Source organism: Hippopotamus amphibius, chromosome 3 (genome assembly GCF_030028045.1).
Source record: "Hippopotamus amphibius kiboko isolate mHipAmp2 chromosome 3, mHipAmp2.hap2, whole genome shotgun sequence".
NCBI lineage: Eukaryota > Metazoa > Chordata > Mammalia > Artiodactyla > Hippopotamidae > Hippopotamus > Hippopotamus amphibius.
In genome coordinates this window covers 126,889,200-126,912,376 of record NC_080188.1, presented here as the reverse complement: position 1 = coordinate 126,912,376, position 23,177 = coordinate 126,889,200, and the positions used below count along the sequence as shown (strand labels likewise).

General features: G+C 55.4%; 3 protein-coding genes and 1 non-coding gene across 9 annotated transcripts; 3 read left to right on the top strand and 1 right to left on the bottom strand.

Annotated features, from left to right (window-relative positions):
* The first annotated feature begins 149 nt into the window (after positions 1-149).
* SLC29A2 (solute carrier family 29 member 2) lies at positions 150-7,985 on the top strand. The gene is made up of 11 exons (XM_057728215.1): positions 150-332; positions 1,768-1,928; positions 2,166-2,305; positions 2,704-2,838; positions 3,499-3,596; positions 3,818-3,902; positions 4,464-4,600; positions 4,865-4,970; positions 5,069-5,154; positions 6,003-6,202; positions 6,865-7,985. The coding sequence occupies exons 1-11, from the start codon at positions 150-152 to the stop codon at positions 6,974-6,976; spliced, it is 1,443 nt and encodes a 480-aa protein (XP_057584198.1). The 3' UTR covers positions 6,977-7,985.
* Positions 7,986-12,823: 4,838 nt separating this feature from the next.
* On the bottom strand, positions 12,824-12,905 carry TRNAS-GCU (transfer RNA serine (anticodon GCU)). The gene has a single exon. It is a non-coding gene; the product is annotated as a tRNA-Ser (tRNA).
* A 474-nt stretch (positions 12,906-13,379) lies between these two features.
* Positions 13,380-15,642, top strand: B4GAT1 (beta-1,4-glucuronyltransferase 1). Its single transcript, XM_057727740.1, has 2 exons — positions 13,380-14,528; positions 14,770-15,642. The coding sequence occupies exons 1-2, from the start codon at positions 13,473-13,475 to the stop codon at positions 14,959-14,961; spliced, it is 1,248 nt and encodes a 415-aa protein (XP_057583723.1). The 5' UTR covers positions 13,380-13,472; the 3' UTR covers positions 14,962-15,642.
* Positions 15,643-15,921: 279 nt separating this feature from the next.
* Positions 15,922-23,119, top strand: BRMS1 (BRMS1 transcriptional repressor and anoikis regulator). 6 transcript variants are annotated; one of them, XM_057729700.1, is made up of 10 exons: positions 15,922-16,043; positions 18,605-18,750; positions 18,819-18,909; positions 19,050-19,177; positions 19,330-19,409; positions 19,488-19,584; positions 20,150-20,242; positions 21,427-21,491; positions 21,985-22,024; positions 22,556-23,119. In XM_057729700.1, exons 2-10 carry the CDS (start codon positions 18,612-18,614, stop codon positions 22,561-22,563), a joined length of 741 nt encoding a protein of 246 aa, XP_057585683.1. In that variant the 5' UTR covers positions 15,922-16,043; positions 18,605-18,611; the 3' UTR covers positions 22,564-23,119. The 6 variants fall into 6 exon arrangements, with proteins under 6 accessions (XP_057585683.1, XP_057585684.1, XP_057585687.1 ...); XM_057729701.1 differs by having other exon boundaries at positions 15,925-16,043; positions 19,521-19,584; XM_057729704.1 differs by lacking the exon at positions 20,150-20,242 and having other exon boundaries at positions 15,925-16,043; positions 19,521-19,584; positions 21,453-21,491.
* The last annotated feature ends 58 nt before the right edge of the window (positions 23,120-23,177 follow it).

Below are 23,177 nucleotides of genomic sequence, written 5' to 3'. Positions count from 1 at the left end.
CGAGTTGGGGACCTGGTGGGGTGCGTATAGGGATCCGGGGGCCGTGGGCAGCGCAGACCCGCTCCCTTTGGGTTCTCCAAAGCTCACAGCAGACCAGTTGGAACTACAATTCCCGTCAGCCGCCTCCCTCGGGTGCCTGAGCCTGGGTGATGGGGGTTGTAGTCCGCTCTCCGGCGGAGCTGGCCTGGGAGGCGGGAGGGGCCGCCGAAGCGGGACGTCCTCCGGCTGACCTTCTGACTGATCCTCACAGCTACCACCTGGTCGGGATCAGCTTCTTTATCCTAGGACTGGGCACCCTTCTTCCCTGGAACTTCTTCATCACAGCCATCCCGGTGAGACTCGCGGCTGGAGTGACAGCCCCACGGCCACAACCACTATCCGCCCCTCCAGCTGCCTTTCCCCGCCACGCCGCCTTTGATTCCTCTTTATTTCCGTTTGTCGGCTGCAGCAGGAGCCTCAGAGAGGGGAGGTGCCTCTCTCATGGCTAGGACGACCAAGCCTTCAGGGATGCCCAGATCCTAGAGGGGCAAAGCCACCAGGTCAGGGGATCCTGTGGAACAAGCAAGGAGCTACCCACCTACTTCCCCTGCCTGTCATTATTCCTGGGCTAGTCACTCCAAAAGTGGGTTATCCACGCCTTAGGTTTTCTTTGAAATAGCATGAATCACGTTCATTCATCCAGCAAATAGTTAATGTACACCTAGAGTTCCTGGCACTATGAACAGGAGGAAACACAGCAGAGGAAGGTTTCATCCTCATGGAGCTTACATTCCGTCAAGGGAAGGCAGGAATGTGGGGCTTGTGTTCTCTTTGGGACTGGGTTATTCTCGTATATTAAATGCAACAAATTTCCAGATGCCTCTTCAGTGCCCGGCTCTGTGCTGGGCCCTGGAGACCCAAAGATGAATCAGCCCATGGTCTTAAGAGCAAGATGGGTGCCTAAGAAATATTAATAATATGTGACATGTGCCCTCCCAGACTTGGAACGGAGTCCTGTGGGTCCCCAGGGGAGGGAGAAATTCCTTCTGCTCAACAGAAGAGGTGATTTGTAACTTGGGAGGAGGGTTGGTAAAGCATTTGTGTTGGGGGAGGGGAGGGATAAGATGGGGGAGGGCGCTCCAGGTGGAGACAGCAGCCTTGCAAAGGCACCGAGAGGCAGGAGAGTGCCAGCCTATTCAGAGAAAGGGCCAGAGCTTGGGATGCCTGGAGCTTAGCAGGACGGAACAGAACATGGGGCACAAAAGGGAGACCAGGGTCTGGTTCTGAAGGGCCCCAAATGCTGTTCCCAAACTTTGGGGTTTTGCCCTGCAGGCACAGGGAGCCGCGGGCAGGGAGGGGAGGGAGAGTTAAGCAGAGTTGCGGCAGGATGTGAGTTCCAGAGAGAAAGCAGTTGGTCAGTACCTGGGCCAGAGCCTGGCTTACAGCAGGAGCTCCCTGGCTTACAGCTTGGGGAGCCTAGAAGCTGCTGCAGGAGTGGGGGTGGGGGCTGGCACCAGGGCACAGGAGGGGAGGGGTGATCCACAGATGGAGCAAGGCCCACACTGGGGGTTCTTAGGGCCTGGGCTCAGTCCCAGACTTCAGCCATTCAATTCAGTGCACGTTCATCGAGCTCCGACTGTGTGCCAGGTGCTGGGGACAGTGCAAGGACAGAGAGTCAGTCCCGCAGTCAGTCCCAGGCATGGGAGGAGGCAGAGGGGGAATGCTAGGGGGTTCCTGAGGTTAGGCTGTAGGGTGACCCTGTACCTCACTCCCCTGGCATCCTGGCAGTACTTCCAAGGGCGGCTGGCAGGGGCCAACAGCACCACCGAGACCCTGGGCACCAACCACACAAGCCCTGCAGATACCTTCAACTTCAACAACTGGGTGACGCTGCTGTCCCAGCTGCCCCTGCTGCTCTTCACACTCCTCAACTCCTTCCTGTACCAGTGGTAAGAAGCCCCGCCCCTTGGGCTCAGTCCCAGGCCATCCCTCTATGGTCCCTTCCCCGCCTTTGCTGAGGCAGTTCCATCTGGGCCCAGGGAAGACCTCTCATCCTTCCTCCCTCCCCTCCCCCTGCATCTCTCCCCAATCCCCACTGTCCAGCCCTGCGATGAAACTCTTGCCCCACTCCCCTCGCCTGGCCTGGGCCCAGCGATGCTCACTCTGCCCTCTTCCCTTACGAGCAGCATCCCTGAAACTGTGCGGATTCTGGGCAGCCTGCTGGCCATCCTGCTGCTCTTTACCCTGACGGCGGTGTTGGTCAAGGTGGACATGAGCCCCAGGCCCTTCTTCTCCATCACCATGGCCTCTGTCTGGTTCATCAACTGTGAGCACCGCTGCCCCTCTCTACCTCCCCATCCAGCCCCCCAGGGCTTCAGCCCAGCCTCTTCTTTGTAACTGAAAGGGCCCAAACTATCCAAGAATGGAAGACAGCAGTAGCATCGCCCATATCCCTGATGAGAAACTGAGACCGAGGGGAGAAGAAAAGTCACTCGTCCCAGGCCCCACAGTGACCTAAGAGCAGATCTCCTGGCCCCTAGCCCCTCCCACATAGGGCTGTACCTCGGAAGAGGGATGAATGTGGGGTGTTACACTGGAGTGCCCAGGGTCTCACGCCTACCCAACCTAGTCTGGAGTCCGCTATGCACCCTGCAGACACCTCCTCCAGGGAGCCCCCAAGGCCTGCCTAGTTGAGCAGCGGCCCCCAATCCTGTCCCTCCACAGCTTTCTGTGCAGTTCTGCAGGGCAGCCTCTTCGGGCAACTGGGCACCATGCCTTCCACATACAGCACCCTCTTCCTCAGCGGCCAGGGCTTGGCTGGGATCTTTGCTGCCCTTGCCATGCTCATGTCCATGGCCAGTGAGTAGACTTGGGTGGCTGGAGGGCAGGGGTGGTGGCTGCAGGGCAGGGGTGTCCTCTGGGATTCTGGGGAGCAGAGGGAGTGTGCCAAGAGTGAGATGCCTTGGGCTCCATCTAGAGACAGAGGTGATGGGGTGATGGGGAGCTGGGGATTGGGTTTGGGGTTCTTGAGTTCTACAACGAGAGAATTACTGGGTGAGGATTGGGTTAACTTGGGGCCGGGGCAGGATTCCTGAGGCCAGCACTGGCATGTGGCAGTAGGTTGAGGTTGAGGGAGGCGGGGACAGGTTTGGGATTCAGATAGGCTTGGGTTCAAATCCCGGTCCCACTGCTCCCAGACCAGGGGCATTGGACAAGGCACTTACCTATGTCAGTTTCCCCACCTGAGTATTATAGCTCCATCCTCAGACAGTAAGGCTCGTGCAGTAGTAACGCGCGCATAGTAGGTGCTCAACAAAAATGACACATGGGGAAGAGTGGGAGTAGTAAAGGCTGGGCTGGGTCCCCCCGCACAAGGGTCCTGAGTTTGTCAGTGGGAGGAATGGAAGAGGCCGGGAGGTGAATGTGAGACATGAGTAATGTGAGGTAGGACAAGATTGTTAGCCCTGTGGGAGCTGGTGGACCAGCCACCTCCCTCCCGCAGCTGAAGTTTCTGCACAGGTGGTGTGGATGCCCAGACCTCTGCCCTGGGGTACTTCATCACGCCCTGTGTGGGCATCCTCATGTCCATCGTGTGTTACCTGAGCCTGCCCCAACTGGTGAGCTTGGTATTGGGCTCAAGGCCCACTTCAGAGCATCACAGATACAGCCCTGAGTCTGAGGCCCTGAGAGAGGCCAAAGGAAGCAGAGGGGACCTGGGCCCAGTCCTGATCCCCAAAGAAGTCAGCCACTGGGGGACCCCAACCTCTGAGTCAACAGGGTGGGGAGGGATCCAGGCACCTCAGCCAAGCCAGGCAGGGACAACACTTTCCTTCTGCAGAAGTTTGCCCGCTACTACCTGGCTAAGAAACCATCGAAGGCACCAGGTCAGGAGCTGGAGACCAAAGCTGAGCTCCTCCAGTCTGGTGAGCATGGGACCCTGCTGGGGACGTGGAGGACCCAGAGGAGGCTAGAGCTACCTCCACAGGGAAGCATCTCCCCTCTGTCCCCAACTAGAGCCCTCATCCCTAGTAGCCTCATGTGAGCAGAGGCAGACAATCTTAAAGGGAAGTCAATGGGATTGAAGTCATCCCTGTTGCCCTCTGGGCCTCAGTTTCCTCCTCTATAGAATGGGGAGGCAGTAGAGCTTCAGGCATGCAAGTTCTAGATCCAAGTGCATCTGAGTTTGAATCCTAGCTTCATAACATCCAAGCTGTGTGACCTTAGTTACGTCACATAACTCCTCTGAGCCTCCGTTTTATTTGTCAAGCAATGGCAGTAAAATTGTCTAAGGTGCTTAACTCTGCCTGGCACATGTATGGGCTTAATATATTGTAGCTCAGCATACTTCCATTGTTAATTCTCTTTGCCTGCACCCTGGGCTGGTAGAGGGTCATTTGTTTTCATTGCTTGGACTCTCCCTCCCTCCAGCCTGTTGTCACAGGCATGGGTCACAAGCATGACCCTGCCCTCCCCTTTTGCCCCAGATGAGAAGAACAGCATTCCCAACAGCCCCCAGAAGACAGGCCTGACTCTGGATCTTGACTCTGAGAAGGAGACAGAGATGGAGCCAGAGGAACCCCAGAAACCAGAAAAACCTTCAGTTTTCATTGTCTTCCGGAAGGTTTGACTTGGATATAGCCCCCAACCACCATCCCTGGGGAAGAGAGGGCTGCTCTCCCCAGCCTTCCCCAGAGACTCTTAGAGTGGACTGGGGCCTTAACACTCACCTTGTCCACCCCAAGGTGACAGGGTCATGGTGGGTCAGGGACACGCTGAGCCAGGCCCCGGTGTCCTGCTCCTGGGCCAGGGCTTGTGCAGGAGGGTTGGGACTGCTTTTGGGCTCCGGGCCTGCCCGCCCACTCACACCCCTGCCTCCGGCTCCCAGATCTGGCTGACGGCGCTGTGCCTCGTGTTGGTCTTCACAGTCACCCTGTCCGTCTTCCCCGCCATCACAGCCATGGTGACCAGCTCCACCAGTCCTGGGAAGTGGAGTGAGTGCTGGGAAGCAGAAGAGGACAGGGCAGTGGGAATGAGGGGGAGAGAGGAAAGAGGGCAGCCGGGACCAGGATGAGCCCTCTCTCCCTCCCAGGTCAGTTCTTCAACCCCATCTGCTGCTTCCTCCTCTTCAATGTCATGGACTGTCTGGGACGGAGCCTGACCTCTTACTTCCTGTGGGTGAGCACACCTAGGCTGGGGTGACCTGACAGTTTGGGGAAGCAGCCGGGGACCAGAGGGTGTGAAAGAGCACAGAAAGGTGATGTCCCAACAGTCCCACTGGTCTGGGTCTGGTAATGGAACAGCCGGCCTGTTAGCAGTGGACACCTGGCCCCTGGAGGTATGCAAGCCAGGGCTTGGACTGTGAACTCTTTGAAAGCAGAAGCCATGTCCAATTGACCTGTGCCTCTAGCATGCAGCCAAGGGCCCAGACCCCGGTGCTTAGAGACTGGTATGTGGAGGTTCCTGCACCGCATGAGAGGTTGGACAAGATTCCTAGTATTTGGATTGCTTTTAGCCAAGATGCTGCTTCTTTAAATGAAATCTTCCAAGGACACCAACAAATAAAGTAGATCAAAGAGGAGCTGCTCTGGGAATTCCCCAGCGGTCCAGTGGTTAGGATTCCAAGCTCTCACTGCTGAGCCCCCAGGTTCAATCCCTGGTCAGGGAACTAAGATCCCACAAGCAGCACATCCAAGCCAGGATGGGGCCTGGATCCCCAGCTTCCAAACCCCTCTGCCCCAACGCGTCTTTGGAACCCCGAGGGCTGCTCAGAGCAACTAACTTTGAAAATCAAAGATGCTCTTCTAGTTCTGCCATGGAGAGAGCACAGACTGGAGCTCAGAGAGGCAGAGGCTAGCCCCAGGCTGGCCGTGGCCCAGCCCCTCGCTCTCCAGAGGCCCAAGTGCTGGGTCTTCACTGGCTCATGTGGAATAGGTCAGGGGAAGTGATAGCTGATAGCTCTGGGGTGTTCCCGGAGCAGAGACCCTGCTCCCAGGGTCTGCCCTTACCCCCACCTTCTGCCACAGCCAGATGAGGACAGCCGGCTGCTGCCCCTGCTGGTCTGCCTGCGTGTCCTGTTCGTGCCACTCTTCATGCTGTGCCACGTGCCCGAGAGGTCCCGGCTGCCCATCCTCTTCCCACAGGACGCCTACTTCATCACTTTCATGCTGCTTTTTGCTGTTTCAAATGGTTACCTGGTGTCCCTCACCATGTGCCTGGCGCCCAGGTCTGGGGGATGGGGAGGTGGAGGGAGGGCCGGGGAGTGGCGAGGTGGGCTAGCTCTTTGAGGGAGGACAGCCTGCAGGTATTAGGCTGTCTCCAGGCCTCCCTGGTGCCACCTGTGAGGTCAGGCCTTAACTGCTGAGCTGGCCCCAGGCCAGGAGCTGGAGAGGGGAGGACTTGGCTGGGGAGGTTCCTGCCCAATAAAGTAGCCCAGGCACTGATTTTGCAGCCTCTTCTCTGGTCCTCAGTTTCCCCATCTGTGAAATAAATGGGTCGGACTCTCATTCCTTAGGGCCCAGCAACTCCCCCAAATTCTCAGTTGCAGGAGAGCTAAGGTTTTGATCACAAGCAGAGTTCTAGGGACAATGGAGTTGAGAATCCAGGGAGAGTAGAGGTGACAGGGAGGACCAGGTAGGGGACATTTTGCCAAGAAGGAAGGCAGTGGCATCTAGACTCCAGGGGCATGAGAAATGTCTATGTCCAGTGGCCCCATTTTACAGATCAGGAAACTAGAGTCCAGAGAGAAGGGCCTAATTATAGTGACCAGAGGTTGGGCCAGCCCAGACTAGAACTCAGGCATCCTGTTGTAAGAAGGGCAGAGGGCATGGGGCTGGGTCCAGGTTGGGCCTGACATTTTCTAAGAGCTCCTACCCCTGTGTGTTCTAGGCAGGTGCTGCCGCACGAGAGGGAGGTGGCCGGCACCCTCATGACCTTCTTCCTGGCTCTGGGGCTCTCCTGTGGAGCCTCCCTCTCCTTCCTCTTCAAGGCGCTGCTCTGATGTGCTCCATCCAGGCCTCCCCCAGCGTCTTCTCTTCGGAGCGGAGACCCAGCACAGGGGAATGATGGGATGGGCTCAAGCCTCTGCTGGGCTGGGGCCCCTAGGTCTGGGGGTGCCTGGAAGAGGCGGGTGCTGTTCTCCTTCCTGGGCCAGTGGCCACCTGGGGTGCTACAAGGAAGAATTCACCCCCTGCCATTCAACCCTCACCTGGGAGTGGAGCTGACGCAAAGACAGACTACCTAGATGCACACAAGACCTCGCTGAAAGGGTAATGATCAGGAAAAAGAGGACCGAGGACAATGGCCTTTCCCCACCATCCAGAGTGTATGTGTTAATCATGAGAAACCCACTGGCCGAATGCTGGGGCTCAGAGGCCACAGGTGGGGCCTGGCCAACTGTGTGGCTGGTGTAGCTGCAGCCTCAGATTCAGAGTGGGAGTGGGGGCCAGCCCAGGGCGGGAGCTCCTCTTCTCTCCAGGCCTCAGCGACCCCACGGTCAAATCTCTCGGACTCTAGAACAGAGGATTCCAGGGAAGTTGAGGGGACCAGTGAGAAGGTATTAGGGATCTGAGGATGCTCAAAGGAACCTTGGGCCTCAAACAGTGTTTCCATCGCCAGTACTTACTGTGTCTACTCCCCAGTGCCCAGCTGGGCCTGGGTCCCGGAACTGCAGTTAGCCTGCATGTGTGCACTGCACTTTACAGTTTGCAAAGCTCTTCTGCATCCGCTCTCTCACTGAAGCCACGTTGTGGCCCTTGGAGGCAGGCCGGCAGGGATTGTTCTCCCCATTGTACAGGTGAGGAAACTGAGTCCTGAGGGAAGGGGCCAGTTCTTGGTAGAGGCAGGACCCAGCCCCCACCTCCCTGTAGGTGCTGTTCTTCCTGCCCGCTGCCTGCTTCCCTTTTCCGCAAGGGGCTCAAGGTGAGAGCCCTAAGCACTTCCTCCATCTTTTTGCTTGTTTTTCCCTCTGACCCCGATCCTGGGTCTAATAACAACCTTCTTCATTCGTACAGTGAATTCACTGAGTCTTTATTTCTAAAATGCTTTCAGCTCTATTGACTTTGATGAGCTGGGTGGGGTGGGAAGGACTGTACCCATTTGACAGATGGGATGGCCAAGGCCCTGAGAGGGGGAGGGATTTATGGGCATCCCTGTGCTGGGCCCTCTTGACCACTTGATGGCTAAGGGGTACTGGCCTGCTCGGAGCCGTGTTCCCGGGCGGAGTGTCCGGCCACACAGATGACTATCACTCTCTCTACCCCCACCAGCATCCCCCGCCTCCCCAGGCTCCCCATTCTCAGAAATGGAGCCTTCGAGAGGCAGTCAGCCAATTTTCCAGACCACACACCTGTGCTACCCTGCCCAGCACAGAGGAAAGCAGGGGGTTTTGAGATTACAGGCACTGCCTTTCTGCCTAGTTGCCCTCTTGCCTTCCGTGACCATTCCCTGAGCAGCTGTTATATACCAGGCACTGAGCCAGTGCAGGGCCCCTGCTCAGAAGCCAGAGGCTGTTTTGCTACCAAAGAGGAAAATGAGGCAAGCTATGACCTCAGGAACTGACATAAAGGCACAGGGCCAACCCCAAATGAGGATTCATTCCTTTGAAAATTTTTCACTGTGCCAGGTTCTGGCTGGTCTGGTGATCCTGAAACGAAGGAGCTGTGACCCTGCTCCCAAGGCCACGGGCAATAGAATGTTAACTTGTGATGGGGCTTGTGAGGACCCTGAAGAATATGTAATATGAGACTCTAGAAGTTGGGGCAGGCATCCCTGAGGAGGTGTCCCCTGCACTGGGCCTTGAGGGATGTATATGAGCTCGCTGGGCTGAGGTGGGGGAGGGGCATCCCAGGCAGAGGTACCAGAAAATGTGGAAGGCATGCACATGGAATATTCAGGGAACAGTGGGGACTTCTGGCGGCAGGGCAGGGGGTGGGAGGAGCACCTAGGGTGTAAGGGAGGGGAAGGGGAGAGGATGAGGCTGGGGCAGTGGGCTGGGGACAAATGATGAAGGGCCTTACGGGTGAGGCCTAAGCAGGGATTAGAGAGAGAAGGAGGCCTACAGGAGAGAAGGCGGCTGCCCCTACAGAGGCCATTTAACTTGGTGGTTAAGTGCATGTGCCCTGACCCACAGTCCTGGGTTCGAAGCAAGGCCCTTTCCCAGCAGTGGGAATTGGGATTCCTGGAGACTGGAGTCCTGGAGGAAGTGCTGGAGTACAGACTGACATTTACTAAATGGTGGTTGTAGTCCTGGGCATATCTTGTGCAGACCACTAGGCCTAACTCTACCCTTTGGCTGGGACGGGTGGGAGCAGGACCCCAATGCTCCCTAAGTCCCCTTCTCCTTTTCCACCTTCAGACTGTTGACCGTTGTACCCAAAAGCTCCCTAGACCTGCCAGACCCAGCCATCCCAGGGAACCCAACAGTGCTGGTCCCCGTTCATCCGGAACAAGCCCAGGTTGGGCTGAGCAGTGGAGGATGGGCCCAGAAAGGTGTCCTTATGATGTCACAACCTGGAATTCCTTCTTCCTATCCTCCTTCCTGGTATACCCAGCCCAACTTTCTCTTCAGATCAGGATGCAGCTGGTTTTGATGTTAGAAACAAATACTTGGGCTGATGGGCTACACTTACTCATCCCTCTCCAAATGCCAAGCCCCCCAGCCACTCCTACCTCCCCAGCCTGACACAGCTCTGCCAACAGGCCCAGGTTCCCTCTGAAGCAGCCAGTGTCCATGACCAAATAGCTGGAGAGGGCTCTACGTGAAGGGCACTGAGATATGCTCGGTGGAGGGACACAAACATTGAAAGGCCAGTCCTTATCCTCCAGTTGCTCACCCTTTTATGAGGAAGACACCGCCTGGTTTGTAAATTGATTCAGCTCCCCAACTGAAAGTCAGAGATTGTCAGAATGGATTTTAAAATGATTCAAGTATATGCTGTCTACCAGATACTCACTTTAGAGCCAAAACCACAAATAGGTTGAAAGTGAAAGGATGGAAAAAGATATTCTGTGCAAACAGGAACCAAAAGACAGCTGGGGTGGATATACAAATATCAGGAAAAAAATAGGCTTTATTCAAAAATCATTGAAGAGACAAAGAAAGATGGTATATACTTGTAAAAAGGGTAAGTCCATCAAGAAGATATAATAATTATAAACATATACACACATCTAACAACAGTCCTAAAAAATATGAAACAAAAATTGACAAAATTGAAGGAGAAATAGACATGTCTGCAATGACAGAGACTTCCAAGATCCCACTTTCAATAAAGGATAGAACTAGACAGAAGATCAACAAGAGAACAGAGGACTTGAACACACTAGAACCAAATAGGCCAAACAGACATACACACGACACTCTACCTAAAAACGGTAGAATATACCTTCTTCCCAAGCGCACGTGGAACATTCTCCAGGAGAGATCATATATTAAGCCACAAAACAAAACTGCAATAATTTTTAAAAGAGTAAAATCACACAAAGTATCTTCGCCAATCACAGTGGAATGAAACTAGAAACCAATAATAGAAAAACTGGAAACCTCACAAATATGTGGAAATTAAACAACACACCTCTAAACAACTAACAGGTTAAAAAAGAAATCAGAGAAATTAGAAAATGCTTTGAGACAAGTGGAAATGAAAATAACACACTAAACTTTATGGGATGTAATGAGAGCCGTGCTGAGAGGAAACCTGTAGCTGTCAATGCCTACATTAAAAAGGATTAAGGATCTTAAGCAAATTAAGCCCAAAACTAGCAGAAGGAAGGAGATGATAAAGATGGAGTGGAGATAAACAAAATGGAAGATAAAAAACAACAGAGAAAATCAATGAAACTGAAAGTTGGTTCTTTGAAACAATCAGTAAAATGGACACACCTTTGAATAGACTAAGAACAAAAGTGAAGACTTTAAAATTACTAAAATCAGAAATGAAAAGGGGTCATTACTATCAATTATACAAAATAAAAAGCATTATAGGAGAATACAATGAACAATTGTATGCCAACAAATGAGAAACCTAGAGGAAATGGACAAATTCGTAGAAACATACAAACTACCAAAAGTAACTCAAGAAGAAAAAGAAAATTTGGACATATCTATAACAAGGAATGAGATGGAATCAGTAATCAAAAACCTCCCAGGAAACTCCAGGACCAGATGACTTCACAGGCAAATTCTACCAGTCATTTAAAGAATTAACACCAATCCTCAAATTCTTCCAAGAAATACAAAAGGAGGGAACACTTCTTAAGTCCTTCTATGTGACCAGCATCACCCTGATGCCAAAGCTAGATAAAGACATCACAAGAAAAGAAAACTACAGACCAATATCCCTTATGAATTCAGGTGTAAAATTCCTCAACAAAATACCAGCAGACTGAACCCAGCAATATATTAAAAGATTTATATGCCATGACCAAGTGGGATTTACTCTAGAATGCAAGGTGATTCAATATACAAAAATCAATCACTGTAATACACCAAATATGAAATGAGGGGGGAAACCACCTGATCATCTCAACCGATGTTGAAAAAGCATCTGACAAAATCCAACATCCTTTCAAGATAAAACAACTCAACAAACAATGAATACACAAGAACTTCCTCAACATGATAAAAAGTGTTTATGAAAAATCCACAACTAATGTCATGCTTACTGGTGAAAGGCTGAAGTCCTCCCCCTAAGATCAGGAAAAAGACAAGGATGCCTGCTTTCACTATTTCATCTATTCAACTTTGTACTGGAAGTGCTAGCCAGAGCAACTGGGCAACAAAAAGAAATAAAAGGCATCCAAATTGGAAAGGAAGAAGTAAAACTATCTGTAATCAAAATGATATACACACATACAGAAAATCCTAGAGAATACACACACACACACACACACACAATTAGAGCTAATAAACGGATTCAGCAAAGTTGTAGGATTCAAGAATACACAATATTCAGTTTTATTTCTATATACAATTTTGACATCAATTCTGATGTGTGGGGTTTTTTCCCCCACACCCAGCAATTCTCTGACACTAGCTAAGTGTCCTGCAATTCAGCTTGATTCTGACACAACCTACCTGGAGACAGCATCAGATTCCACAAGTTGGGGCCACAGAATGTAGGTCTCCTGATCCTTCTTCAACTCAACAACCTTGGTTCCCTAGCTGTGGAGTAGCAGGCAAACATTTTATTCTGACCTTGGAGGCCCTCCCCAGACTATCTCAAACCTTCCCAAGATTCACAGAGCTCAGACCGTTCTAAGTACCTGCCTTTCCCCACAGCCTCTCCTCTTTTAAAGAGTCCATGGATCAGTCATTCCACAAACACTTATAAAGCACCTTCTGTGTACTTTGGTGTTAGGATATTCGAGGCCTTCTGCCTAAGTGTGTGTGTGGATACACACAAGGTCTGGGCCCCGGGAGAAGTGCTGGGGGGAGGGGAATCCATGCACCGAATAGATCAATGATTTAAATGATCAAACATCACCGCCACCACCAAGTTCCACTGCTTTAGACAGAGCAGCTCCTCTGGGGAGGGGGTCTTCTCTAGTTCCTGCGGATAACACATTGGCCCCCAATTTGGCATTGGCCATTATTCTGGTTCTGGTTTCTTGGTGCCACCAAGCCCTGCCCTCTTTCTAGGGAGAAGGAAAATCACACCTCCGACCTCTGCTCATACGGTCTCGGTACCTGGCGTATGAAACGGCCAGAAAGGCATGCTGAACAAAGACAGAAGACAGACTCGGTCTGGGTTGAATTGCGTCCCACCTCCGGTTCAGTTCTCTTCAACGCGCTGCTGCAGACATCAGGATGTGAAAATTATGACTCATCTCCCGTGTAAAACGCAACCGACGAGGATGGGATTCGAACCCACGCGTGCAAAGCACAATGGATTAGCAGTCCATCGCCTTAACCACTCGGCCACCTCGTCCCACAAAGAACAAGCTTTTCCTCATTCCCTTATCTCTCATCTCCGCGCCTTCCGGGCCCCTTGCAGGTACTTGGTACGGACCTGATCAGACCTAGAGGAGGGGGAACACGGCGGACAGAAAGGGTTTTTTTTGTGTTTCTTTCCGCCTGCCGCAGGCGGGAACCCGCGCCATCCTTAACCACTCTGCAGCCAAGCTCTGCCACAGTTTCCCCTCCCTGAGTCGGGGGCTTCAGGACGCGCATGGTCCAGGAGGTCGCGCGCTGACCCGGAGGAGGGGGTGCATGTCCCTGGGAACCCAGCCGGCGTGGCGGCGCAGCGGCGAGCAGTCTCCAGCTTTTGCAAGGCGCGCGGCGCGGGTGGAGGATGCAGTAGCTCCTCCCGGCCCGCAGGGGGCGAGCTGGCGCGCCCGAGGCCCGTGCGGGCGGGCGGGCGGGGCTGCGCTCGGGGCTCGGCTCGCCTCGGCTCGCTTCGGCCGCGCTCGGCACGCTGCGGTAAATCCTGGCTTGAGGCGGCTGGCAGAGGCTGCGGCCCGGTGGTCCCTGCTGCGCGCCCCGAGCCCCGAGAGCCATGCAGATGTCCTACGCCATCCGGTGCGCCTTCTACCAGCTGCTGTTGGCCGCACTAATGCTGGTGGCGATGCTGCAACTGCTCTACCTGTCGCTGCTGTCCGGGATGCACGGGCAGGAGGAGCAAGACCAATATTTCGAATTCTTTCCCCCGTCCCCGCGGTCGGTGGACCAAGTCAAGGCGCAGCTCCGCACCGCGCTGGCCTCCGGAGGCGTCCTGGACGCTAGCGGCGACTACCGCGTCTACAGGGGCCTACTGAAGACCACCATGGACCCCAACGATGTGATCCTGGCCACTCACGCCAGTGTGGACAACCTGCTGCACCTGTCGGGCCTGTTGGAGCGCTGGGAGGGCCCGCTATCCGTGTCGGTGTTCGCCGCCACGAAGGAGGAAGCGCAACTGGCCACGGTGCTGACCTACGCGCTGAGCAGCCACTGCCCTGATATGCGCGCCAGGGTCGCCATGCACCTTGTGTGCCCCTCACGCTATGAGGCCGCCGTGCCTGACCCCCGAGAGCCAGGGGAATTTGCCCTGTTGCGGTCCTGCCAGGAGGTGTTTGACAAGCTAGCCAGGGTGGCCCAGCCCGGGATCAATTACGCGCTGGGCACCAATGTCTCCTACCCCAATAACCTGCTGAGGAACCTGGCTCGTGAGGGGGCCAACTATGCCCTGGTAATCGACGTGGACATGGTGCCCAGTGAGGGGCTGTGGAGAGGTCTGCGGGAAATGCTGGATCAGAGCAAGCAGTGGGCGGGCACTGCGCTGGTGGTGCCTGCTTTCGAGATCCGCCGAGCCCGTCGCATGCCCACCAACAAAAACGAGCTGCTGCAGCTCTACCAGGTGGGCGAGGTGCGGCCCTTCTATTATGGGCTGTGCACCCCCTGCCAGGCACCCACCAACTACTCCCGCTGGGTCAACCTGCCAGAAGAGACCTTGCTGAGGCCTGCCTACGTGGTGCCCTGGCAAGACCCCTGGGAGCCATTCTACGTGGCCGGAGGCAAGGTGCCCACCTTCGACGAGCGCTTTCGGCAGTATGGCTTCAACCGTATCAGCCAGGTGCTCATAAGGCAGAGGGCAGGGGGAGTGGGGCAGGAGGGATGGTGGGGTCAGGGAGCCATGAGTGGCTCTGGATGGAAGGGAGGCAATGAGGCAGGAGGGATCATAGTTCAGGAGGTGGTTGGATGGCTGGAAGATCCAGGATGCCTGCAGAGGAACAGGAATACTGGAGTGAGCAGGGGTGTCAGTCTCTGCCCTAGGAATGTCATCAAACTTTGCTGACCTGTCTCTCCCTCCACAGGCCTGTGAGCTGCACGTGGCAGGATTCGATTTCGAGGTGCTGAACGAAGGTTTCCTGGTTCATAAGGGCTTCAAAGAAGCTTTGAAATTCCATCCCCAAAAGGAGGCCGAAAATCAGCACAATAAGATCCTTTACCGTCAGTTCAAACAGGAGTTGAAGGCAAAGTACCCTGACTCCCCGCGTCACTGCTGAGCCCTTCCCTCCCCTAGTCTGAGAAGTCTCAGCCTCCTCCCTCCTTAGGCCGCCCCTCAGGCCTGACTGGGGTAAGAAATGTCACTCCACTTTAGAGTGGTAGCTGTGGTGTTCGAACACTGGACTTGAAAATGGGGTGCTGGGATCAAGTCCTAGCTTAACCACTAACTAGTTGTGTGGCCTTGAGCAAATCCCGTTCTCTCTCTGAGCCTCAGTTACGCCATCTGTAAAAGGGAGGTGAGAATACCTACCTCACAGAACTGTTGGGAGACTCAGATGAGATGCTATATGTGAAAACATTCTGTAAGCTTCGTACAAATGTGAAGTGTTATTAATATTATTACAGTATTATTGTTATTATTATTGTTATTATTATTAACAGTCTTGGGTGGGTGGGCAGTAGGAGAGCAAAAAGTATGAATGGGGCAGAGCTGAGAAGTCTGAGTACTTAACAAACAAAATGGGCATTTTGGAAAGAAATCAGTTGAAGGCGTTGAATTTAGTTCTTAGCTTTTGGGGAACTTTCTGGTTGTCTTAGGCCTCCGTCCCAGGGGCTCTGGAGAAGGGAAGGGTCTGCAGGTTGTGTGCGTGGTAGTCTGAGATCTGGACTTTTGAATAGGCTGGGCTGGGTAATTTGCCTACCGACTACAATGTGTAAATAAATAAGTGTTCACACCTAAAGCTGGCTCCGTTACTCTCCTGAACCGGGCGGGGCTTGGGGAGCAGGCCGCGGGTTCTCCCCTTTCAAGCCGTGGGAGGTGGCTGCGGACAGAGGCGCGCAAGGAACGCACAAGGGCCTTTCCTACTTGTTGCAAACCAGTGTGAATTTCAGTCGGTTGCTATGGAAACCGGCCCGCGGTATCCCAGCATGCCTCACCCCCGGCTGTCCAATTGTGAGCACTCCGACGGGCGCCTCCTGATGACGCATACGGAAGCGTGACAGCATTTCCCCCCCCCCGCCCCCAGAAGAAGAGAGACCGGCGCAGCGCTTCCGGGAGCCCTGCGGCCGCGGCCAGTACCGGCAGCCTCCGGCACCTCTCAGGGAGCCTCGGACGTGAGGCCAGAGGCCCCACTCCCCGCGGGTGCGTAACGCCAACCCTGGCGCCTGGTTCGCCCTCTCCGGCCAGTCGGTTGGAGCCGGCTCAATCTCCAGGGCCGAAGCCGAGACTTAACCGGCCCGACGCGTGCGGGGGCCGCGGGACCGAAGCTGGCATGGAAGAGCCAGTGATTCTCCCGCGCGCGCCCGCGCGTACGGAGTTGGAGCGGGACGGGAGGCCCTCGGAGGGACTGGGTTGGCGTCTTCCAGAGTGGGGAAGAATCTTCCTTCCGAGGAGGGCTGCCCTCGACATGCTCACTTTCTGAAAGATAAACTGCATGTGCACCGTGCCTTATGATTTGCTTTTACTTTCCTTACCGCTTGCAATCTTTATCATTATGTTTTTATACCCAGGGTAAGGAGGGGAGGTTGTGGTTTAATTTAGTTCACTCAGTGAACGCAGAGACTGCTGGAGAGGCCTCCCCCAACCCCTCACGCTTTCTGGTCCGGAAAGGTAGGACTTAGCTACCGCTGCGTCTTCCAAAGTAAATATACTTAACAGGGAAGAGAAATTGCAAAATTTGGAAAATGCAGAAACTGGCGCTAGAGAGTGGGAAAGATGAAGCTGGTCTGGAGAACCGAGGTTTTCGGTCAGGTTCAGATCATTTGTGAAATCATTGAAGAACGTTTCGAAACTGTCCTCTAGGCCAGTTGATTTACTCGAGTTGATGTTTGCTACCACTACAGAGGCCAGGGGCTACCAAGAAGTAAAAGCCAATCCCTGCCCTGCAAAAGTGTGTTTGGTTTCATTTGTATTTGCAAATCCTCCAGTCATCAAGTGAGTCAGTACTGTGCTCGGCGAATAAAGCGCACGCGCAGCCCTGCCCTGGTGCGGCTTACGGACTGGTTGGGGAGATAGACGTGTAAAGAAATAAGGAAGGGTGTCTACACGGAGCTAAAAGACTACAAAGGAACCCAGAGAAGAACACCACAGTGAAACAGAAGCCCCCGGTAGGCAAACAGATGATCTGTTGAGAAGACCATTTATTCTTCCTCTTGGGTGGCCTTTTTGCAGGACTTGGCACTGTCACCTCGCCTTCACTCTCAACTTCTCTCTCCCCAGGCTTTGAGTTTTTTCTCCTCCGTCTCTTGCTGTTTTCATTCTCTTTTGCAGGGGTCTCATCATCTGCCCCTTTGGTGACCTTGGGGGTTCCATCACGAGCCCCTTCTCATTCCACACATTCTGCCTTGCTGGTCGCACCCTCCCAAGGCCTGAAGAACTCACTATATGTGATGACCAGATCTCTGCAGCCCAGGTTTCTGAGGCTTAGACCCATGTGCCCCAATCCCGCCCCTTCTCTCCTTTCAGGGGTCTTTGCTTATGCTGCTTACTCCATTGAGAATGCTCCTTCCCTCAACCAGCTTAGGTCATGTGTCTGGCCCATCTTCTTCTGCCCTCACTGCAGCAGCAAGCTCCAGGCCCCAGTTAGATCCCTTTCCCATAAACCCCTGGTCTTAACTCTTCCCACCCCACAGAAATGATCTGCTTCTTGGCCTCTCTCTCCCAGGAATTTGTAAACTCCTTGAGGTCAGAGACTGTCTCTCACACTTGTGCCCAGCTCCTACCATAGTGTCTGATGGTACCTAGCATATATTAGATTTTCAATAAAAATTAAATGAGTGAATGAAAGAAGGAATGCTTAACAGTGTTCAGTGTTGCTGAGAAGTCCACCTAAGATAAGCACCAAGGAATATTGGTATTAGGTACAAGGAGGTCACCTGTTAACTCTGCAGGATCGGTTTCAGCTGAGAGTGATGATACTGAAACAGATTGGAACAAGTAGGAGGTGAAAGAGTAGGAAGAGCAAGGCCTTGAAAAGATGGAAAACAGGAGGTAGTGGAGTGGAGTGGGGTGAAGTTTTGCGTTTCTGCTTTTTCTGTATGGTAGGAAATACCTGAGCACGTCTAAAGTTTCGTGGGAAAGAGCTGTCGAGAGGGAGAGTAGAGGATGCAGAAGAGGGAGGGGAGCACTGATGACGTGAGGTCTTAAAGGAAGCAGAAGGAATAGGATTGGGGCACCGCGAGAAGACAAGAGCCTTGTGGCATGTTCTCAGGAAGGGAAGAGGAGGGCATCATAGGCAGAAGGAACAGCACAGTGGGCAGCGGGGGCTGGGGGGGAAGTGCTTGATGTATTTGAGAACTGACCATTAGCTGATGGGGTGGAGGAGCCAGACCAGTAGTTCAAGTCCATCTATGCAGGACCTTGAAAGCCCTATTCAGAAGTTTGGGGCCAGTACCATAGGCAGTGGGAAGCCCACCCTTGGCCTTTCCCATCTTATGGGTCATCCCCTTGGCCAGTGTTCCAGGGATAGGGATCACCAACGTCCAAGGGCATGGTCATTTCCGTGGCTCCCAGGCTTCTGGGAGATGTGCAGATGGGGCCACGTGCACCTGCCCCCACCCAGCCTGTGCCCAGGGTGCAGCGAGTTGTCACTGCCCCAGTTGTCCCCATCTGCAGTGAGGCTTGAAACCAAGCCTCCCCGAGTGGCCACCTTCTCGCTCGGAGCTGGGGGCAGTGGCGAGTGACGGCTCCACTTCTACCCCCAGAGCCCAGATGCCTGTCCAGCCTCCGAGCAAAGACACAGAGGAGATGGAAGCAGAGGGTGACTCGGCTGCCGAGATGAATGGGGAGGAGGAAGAGAGCGAGGAGGAACGGAGTGGCAGCCAGACCGAGTCCGAGGAGGAGAGCTCAGGTGAGCCCCACACGCCCGCGCGCCCGCCTGCCCCTGCTCAGCTGGCCCTGACTGGCCTCTTGTCCCAGAGATGGACGACGAGGACTACGAGCGGCGCCGCAGCGAGTGCGTCAGTGAGATGCTGGACCTGGAGAAGCAGTTCTCGGAGCTGAAGGAGAAGTGAGCGAGGGTCCCTGGGGCCGGGTAGGGCCCCCCCGGGGCGGGAGGGCGGGCCTGACGCGGGGCCTGCTGTAGAGCAGGCACTTGGGGAGTGTTTGATGGGTGAACACATGGGTGCGCATCTGCCTTCCACCTCCCAGGTTGTTCAGGGAACGACTGAGTCAGCTGCGGGTGCGGCTGGAGGAAGTGGGAGCTGAGAGGGCACCCGAATACATAGAGCCTCTGGGGGGGCTGCAGCGGAGCCTCAAGATTCGCATTCAGGTGGCAGGTCTGTGCCCTGTGCACCTACCAGAACCCATGGCTCTCTGTCCCCTTCCCCTCTCATCCCTGCCCTGCCTCGCCCGTGCTCCCGGCCCCCCTCCCTGTATGGGCACCCGGCTCCCTGGCCAAGCAGGGCCTTCCACCTCCCTCCCTCCGCAGGGATTTACAAGGGCTTCTGTCTGGACGTGATCAGGAACAAGTACGAGTGTGAGCTGCAGGGAGCCAAGCAGCACCTGGAGGTGAATGCGCTGGGCACTGGGTGGGGACAGAGGCGGCCGCCCTGCCCGCCCGGCTGAGCCGCACCCTGCCTCTTCCAGAGTGAGAAGCTGCTGCTCTATGACACCCTGCAGGGGGAGCTGCAGGAGCAGATCCAGAGGCTGGAGGAGGACCGCCAGAGCCTGGACATCAGCTCTGGTGAGGCGAGGGGCCGGCCTGGAGCCCCTGCCCCAGGCCCTGTGCTTTCAGTGGCCGCCCCCCCCATCTGGGCCTCAGCTTCCCCGCCTGCACAGGGGATTGTAAGAGGACCTGCTTCGTGGTCACTCGGGGGACTGAATGAAAGCAGGCGGGGAAGGGCCTAGCCCAGTGCCTGGCACACAGTGGGGGCTCAGGAAGAGTGGGTCCCCTGCCCCCCTGCTCAGCTTCTGGAATGGAGGTGTCACTCTGTCACACCTGTACATGCCATGGCCACCATCCCCTCCGTGTCCACAGGCCTGCGTTCACACAGGACACTGGGGAGGGAGGAATTATTATTGTAGCCTGTCCATGAAGCAGATGAAGAAACTGAGGCTCACAGAAGCACAGTGACCTCTTTCCCAGGGCTGAACTCAGCTTCCAGCCCCAAGCCCAGGCTTCTCTGCACTGCCCTGGGGAGTGGTTGACGGGGAAGGGCTGGCCTGGCCCAGGTGAGGGATTCAGGCTACAGGGCTGGGGCATCCTGGGAGGGCCAGCACCCCAATCCTGACTCTGGTCTGGGGCACAGAGTGGTGGGATGACAAACTGCACGCCAGAGGCAGCTCGAAGACCTGGGACTCCTTACCGCCCAGCAAGAGGAAGAAGGCCCCTCTAGTTTCCGGTATCCTTTCCCCAGTGGTGGCCTGAGCTGGGCGGGAGGTGGTCAGGGCGGAGGAGGGTAGAGGGACACGGAAAACAGAGGCAGACCAGACTCATTTAAGGTCATCTGGCATCCTGTGGCCTTGTCCAGGCAAATCCAGTGGTCAGGGATTTTTCACGGGGCGCCCCTGGGCTGTGTGGACCATAAAAAAATAGAAACATCCATCCGGAGATTTCCCCATAATTTCCCAAGTGCGATCTCCTTTGAGGCCCTTCTGGCTTTTCCACAATGTCCCAGGCACGTCCCAGGCTTTCCCGCCCCCATGCCTTTGCTGACTTTCCACTCTTCTCTTGGATGCCTTTGCCTGTCTGCCTGCTCAGTGCTCATCTCGGTTGTTACCTCCTCCCTGAAGCCTCTCCTGGTTTCACTCCCGAAATGGCTATGGCTTCTCTTTCCTCTGCACCCTCGTACCTAAACTGGGGCACCTGCCTCCTCTCTGGGCATAGTCACCTCTGTCCCGCCCCAGGCGTGAGCCCCTCTGGTGCAGGGACTGCTGCGCCTCCCTCCCAGCATAGCCCAGCGTGGAGCTGAGTTGAATTCAATTCTCGTGTGCACCCCACCCCCCCCCCATACTCCTGCAGCAACCAGATTCTCAGGGCATTAACTCCTGGTAATGGGAATCAGGTTCACACAGGGAGGGAGGGAAGAATCTGGACTGCAGAGACTTGAGGGAGGTGAGGGTCTGGAGACGTCAGGGAGACAGAGTGACTGGTCCCCAGGGGGGAGTGGGAGACCGAAGGAGGGTTGTTTTCAGGACAGAAGAGACTAGAGTCCCTTTGTAGATGGGGCAACGAGCTATATGAGGGGACAGTGAATAGAGGGGCAGGATCCCTGAGTGGGTGGTATAGGCCTTGACCTTCTGACCTTGAGACCGGAGAGGAGGTGAGGGGGAGCCAAGGGGTGGTAGGGGTGGGCTGGGAGCCCCCCATGGACTGGGTGAAATAGGCCACAGCCATGCCACCCCCGCATCCTGCCGAGAGCCCAGGGGCTGAGAGGTAGGAGGTGGAGCCCGAGCTCTAACCCAGGTCCTCGGCTTCCCGCCCCGCTGTCCACGGCACCGCCTCTCCTGAGTTTGGAGCTCCGGGGCCGAGGCCCATCACCTGTCCCCTCCACCAGGCTTCCTGCTTCCTTGACCCCTGTTGCAGGCCCTTACATTGTGTACATGCTGCAGGAGATCGACATCCTGGAGGACTGGACGGCCATCAAAAAGGTGGGTCCAGTGCTGCCCCCCAGGTGGGGGCTGGCAGGGCAGCACCCCCTTCCCAACCAGACACCAGCTTTGGTCTCTGCAGGCTCTCCATGTGTGGAGGGCCCGGGGAGCTCTCTGCTCAGCCCTCAGCACCCTCTGCCTTCAGCCAGGTTCCCTGGCCTTGCTTGACCTCATAAGCCTCATCTGGCCTGAGGCTGCCCTGAAGGAGGGAACTGCTAGTTTACCTCAGCCCGTGCCTTGTTCCAGGGCAGGTTTTGTTGGGGCGGGAGAAAGGGAGGCGGGAAGGCAGGAAAGCAGCTGGGCTGCCTGGGTCTCTGACAGGAGGGCACATCAGACCTTTGCCTAGCTGGGGTCTTATCCTCCCCCTACCCCTCTTGTGCAGCCGTGACCCAGCAGCCCCCCTGCCCCCCCCCCCCAGAAAGGCTGATGTGGAGAGGGGACTTGCCAAGCTGGAGGCAGGCTCTCAGGGGGGGTTTTCTTCTTACCCACCCAGGCGAGGGCAGCTGTGTCCCCTCAGAAGAGAAAATCAGATGGTAAGAACCACCAGGTTTGGGACTTCCCGGGTGGTCCAGTGGTTAAGACTCCAAGCTTCCACTGGAGGGGGCACGGCTTCCGTCCTTGGTCAAAAAAAAAAAAGGAACCACGGGGGTTGTTCTGCCACCTGCCGTCCCCTCTGCCAGCCCAGCCTCCAGGAAAGGAGTCAGAGGGAGGCAGGGGCCATGTCAGATCCGTGGCCTGAGAGCCAGGACCGTCTGGCTTGGCGGGCACGGTGGGAGTTAGGGTGGGGGGCGGTAATGGGGCTAGGGGATGCACCGCCCCCCACCCCCCGCCAGACCAAGTCAGGATAGGGAGGGTGGAGTGCTGAGCCCCTGGCCTGCCAGGCCTGCAGTACCAGAGAGGCCCATGAATAAGGGCTGTGGGGCTAACCTGCACCCTCCTGGCCTTGCCTGGCTCTGGGCCAGACTGAGGCCACCCTTCTCCGTCCCCCATATGAAGTGCCTGGCTCCTTCTTGGTTTGGCTTCCTCTCACCTGCAGTGATTTTTCCGTTCCTGTGTACCCCCAGGACCTTGACCCTGCTCTTCACAGCCAGGGGGCCCCTCGGAGCAGCTGGCACCAGACCCAGGATTTGAACGTACCTGCTGCAGAAAGCCAGACTGACAGGCCCCTCAGGGTCTGCCCAGCCAGCTCTCCAATGCTGCTGCGGGCCCTCCCCTCCAGCCATCACTGGTCTGGACTCCTCCACTGCCCCTCATCGGGGGCCCTGTACAGCTACAGCCTGGAGCTGCCCTAGCCAGGCAGGACTGTCTCCTCCATCCTCAGCCAGCCCACCTCCCCCCACCGAAGGTCAGCCTCCGCGGGCCCTCCCTGATGAAGACGTGCCTCGTCTTAAGCCAAAGCAGCATCCTTTCTGCTGACCCTGGACCCGGCTCCCTAGTCACTGAGCCAGTGATCTGGTTCCCACTTTGCAGGAACTCTGAGCCAGAAATTATATTTGGGGGGGCCCGTGTGTCCTGGCTGTTGCTGGAGGTGAGAAGGCAGGCTCCCCAGGTCTTCTTTCTCAAGGCAGTTCCTGGTGTCTGCCTCCCAGATTTCGGGGACTGGAATTAAAACCTTTCCTGGGACTCTGGTGTGACCTGCGTGTGTCTAATTTACCTTGCAAGGGAATCAGGGCTCTCGTGGAGAGG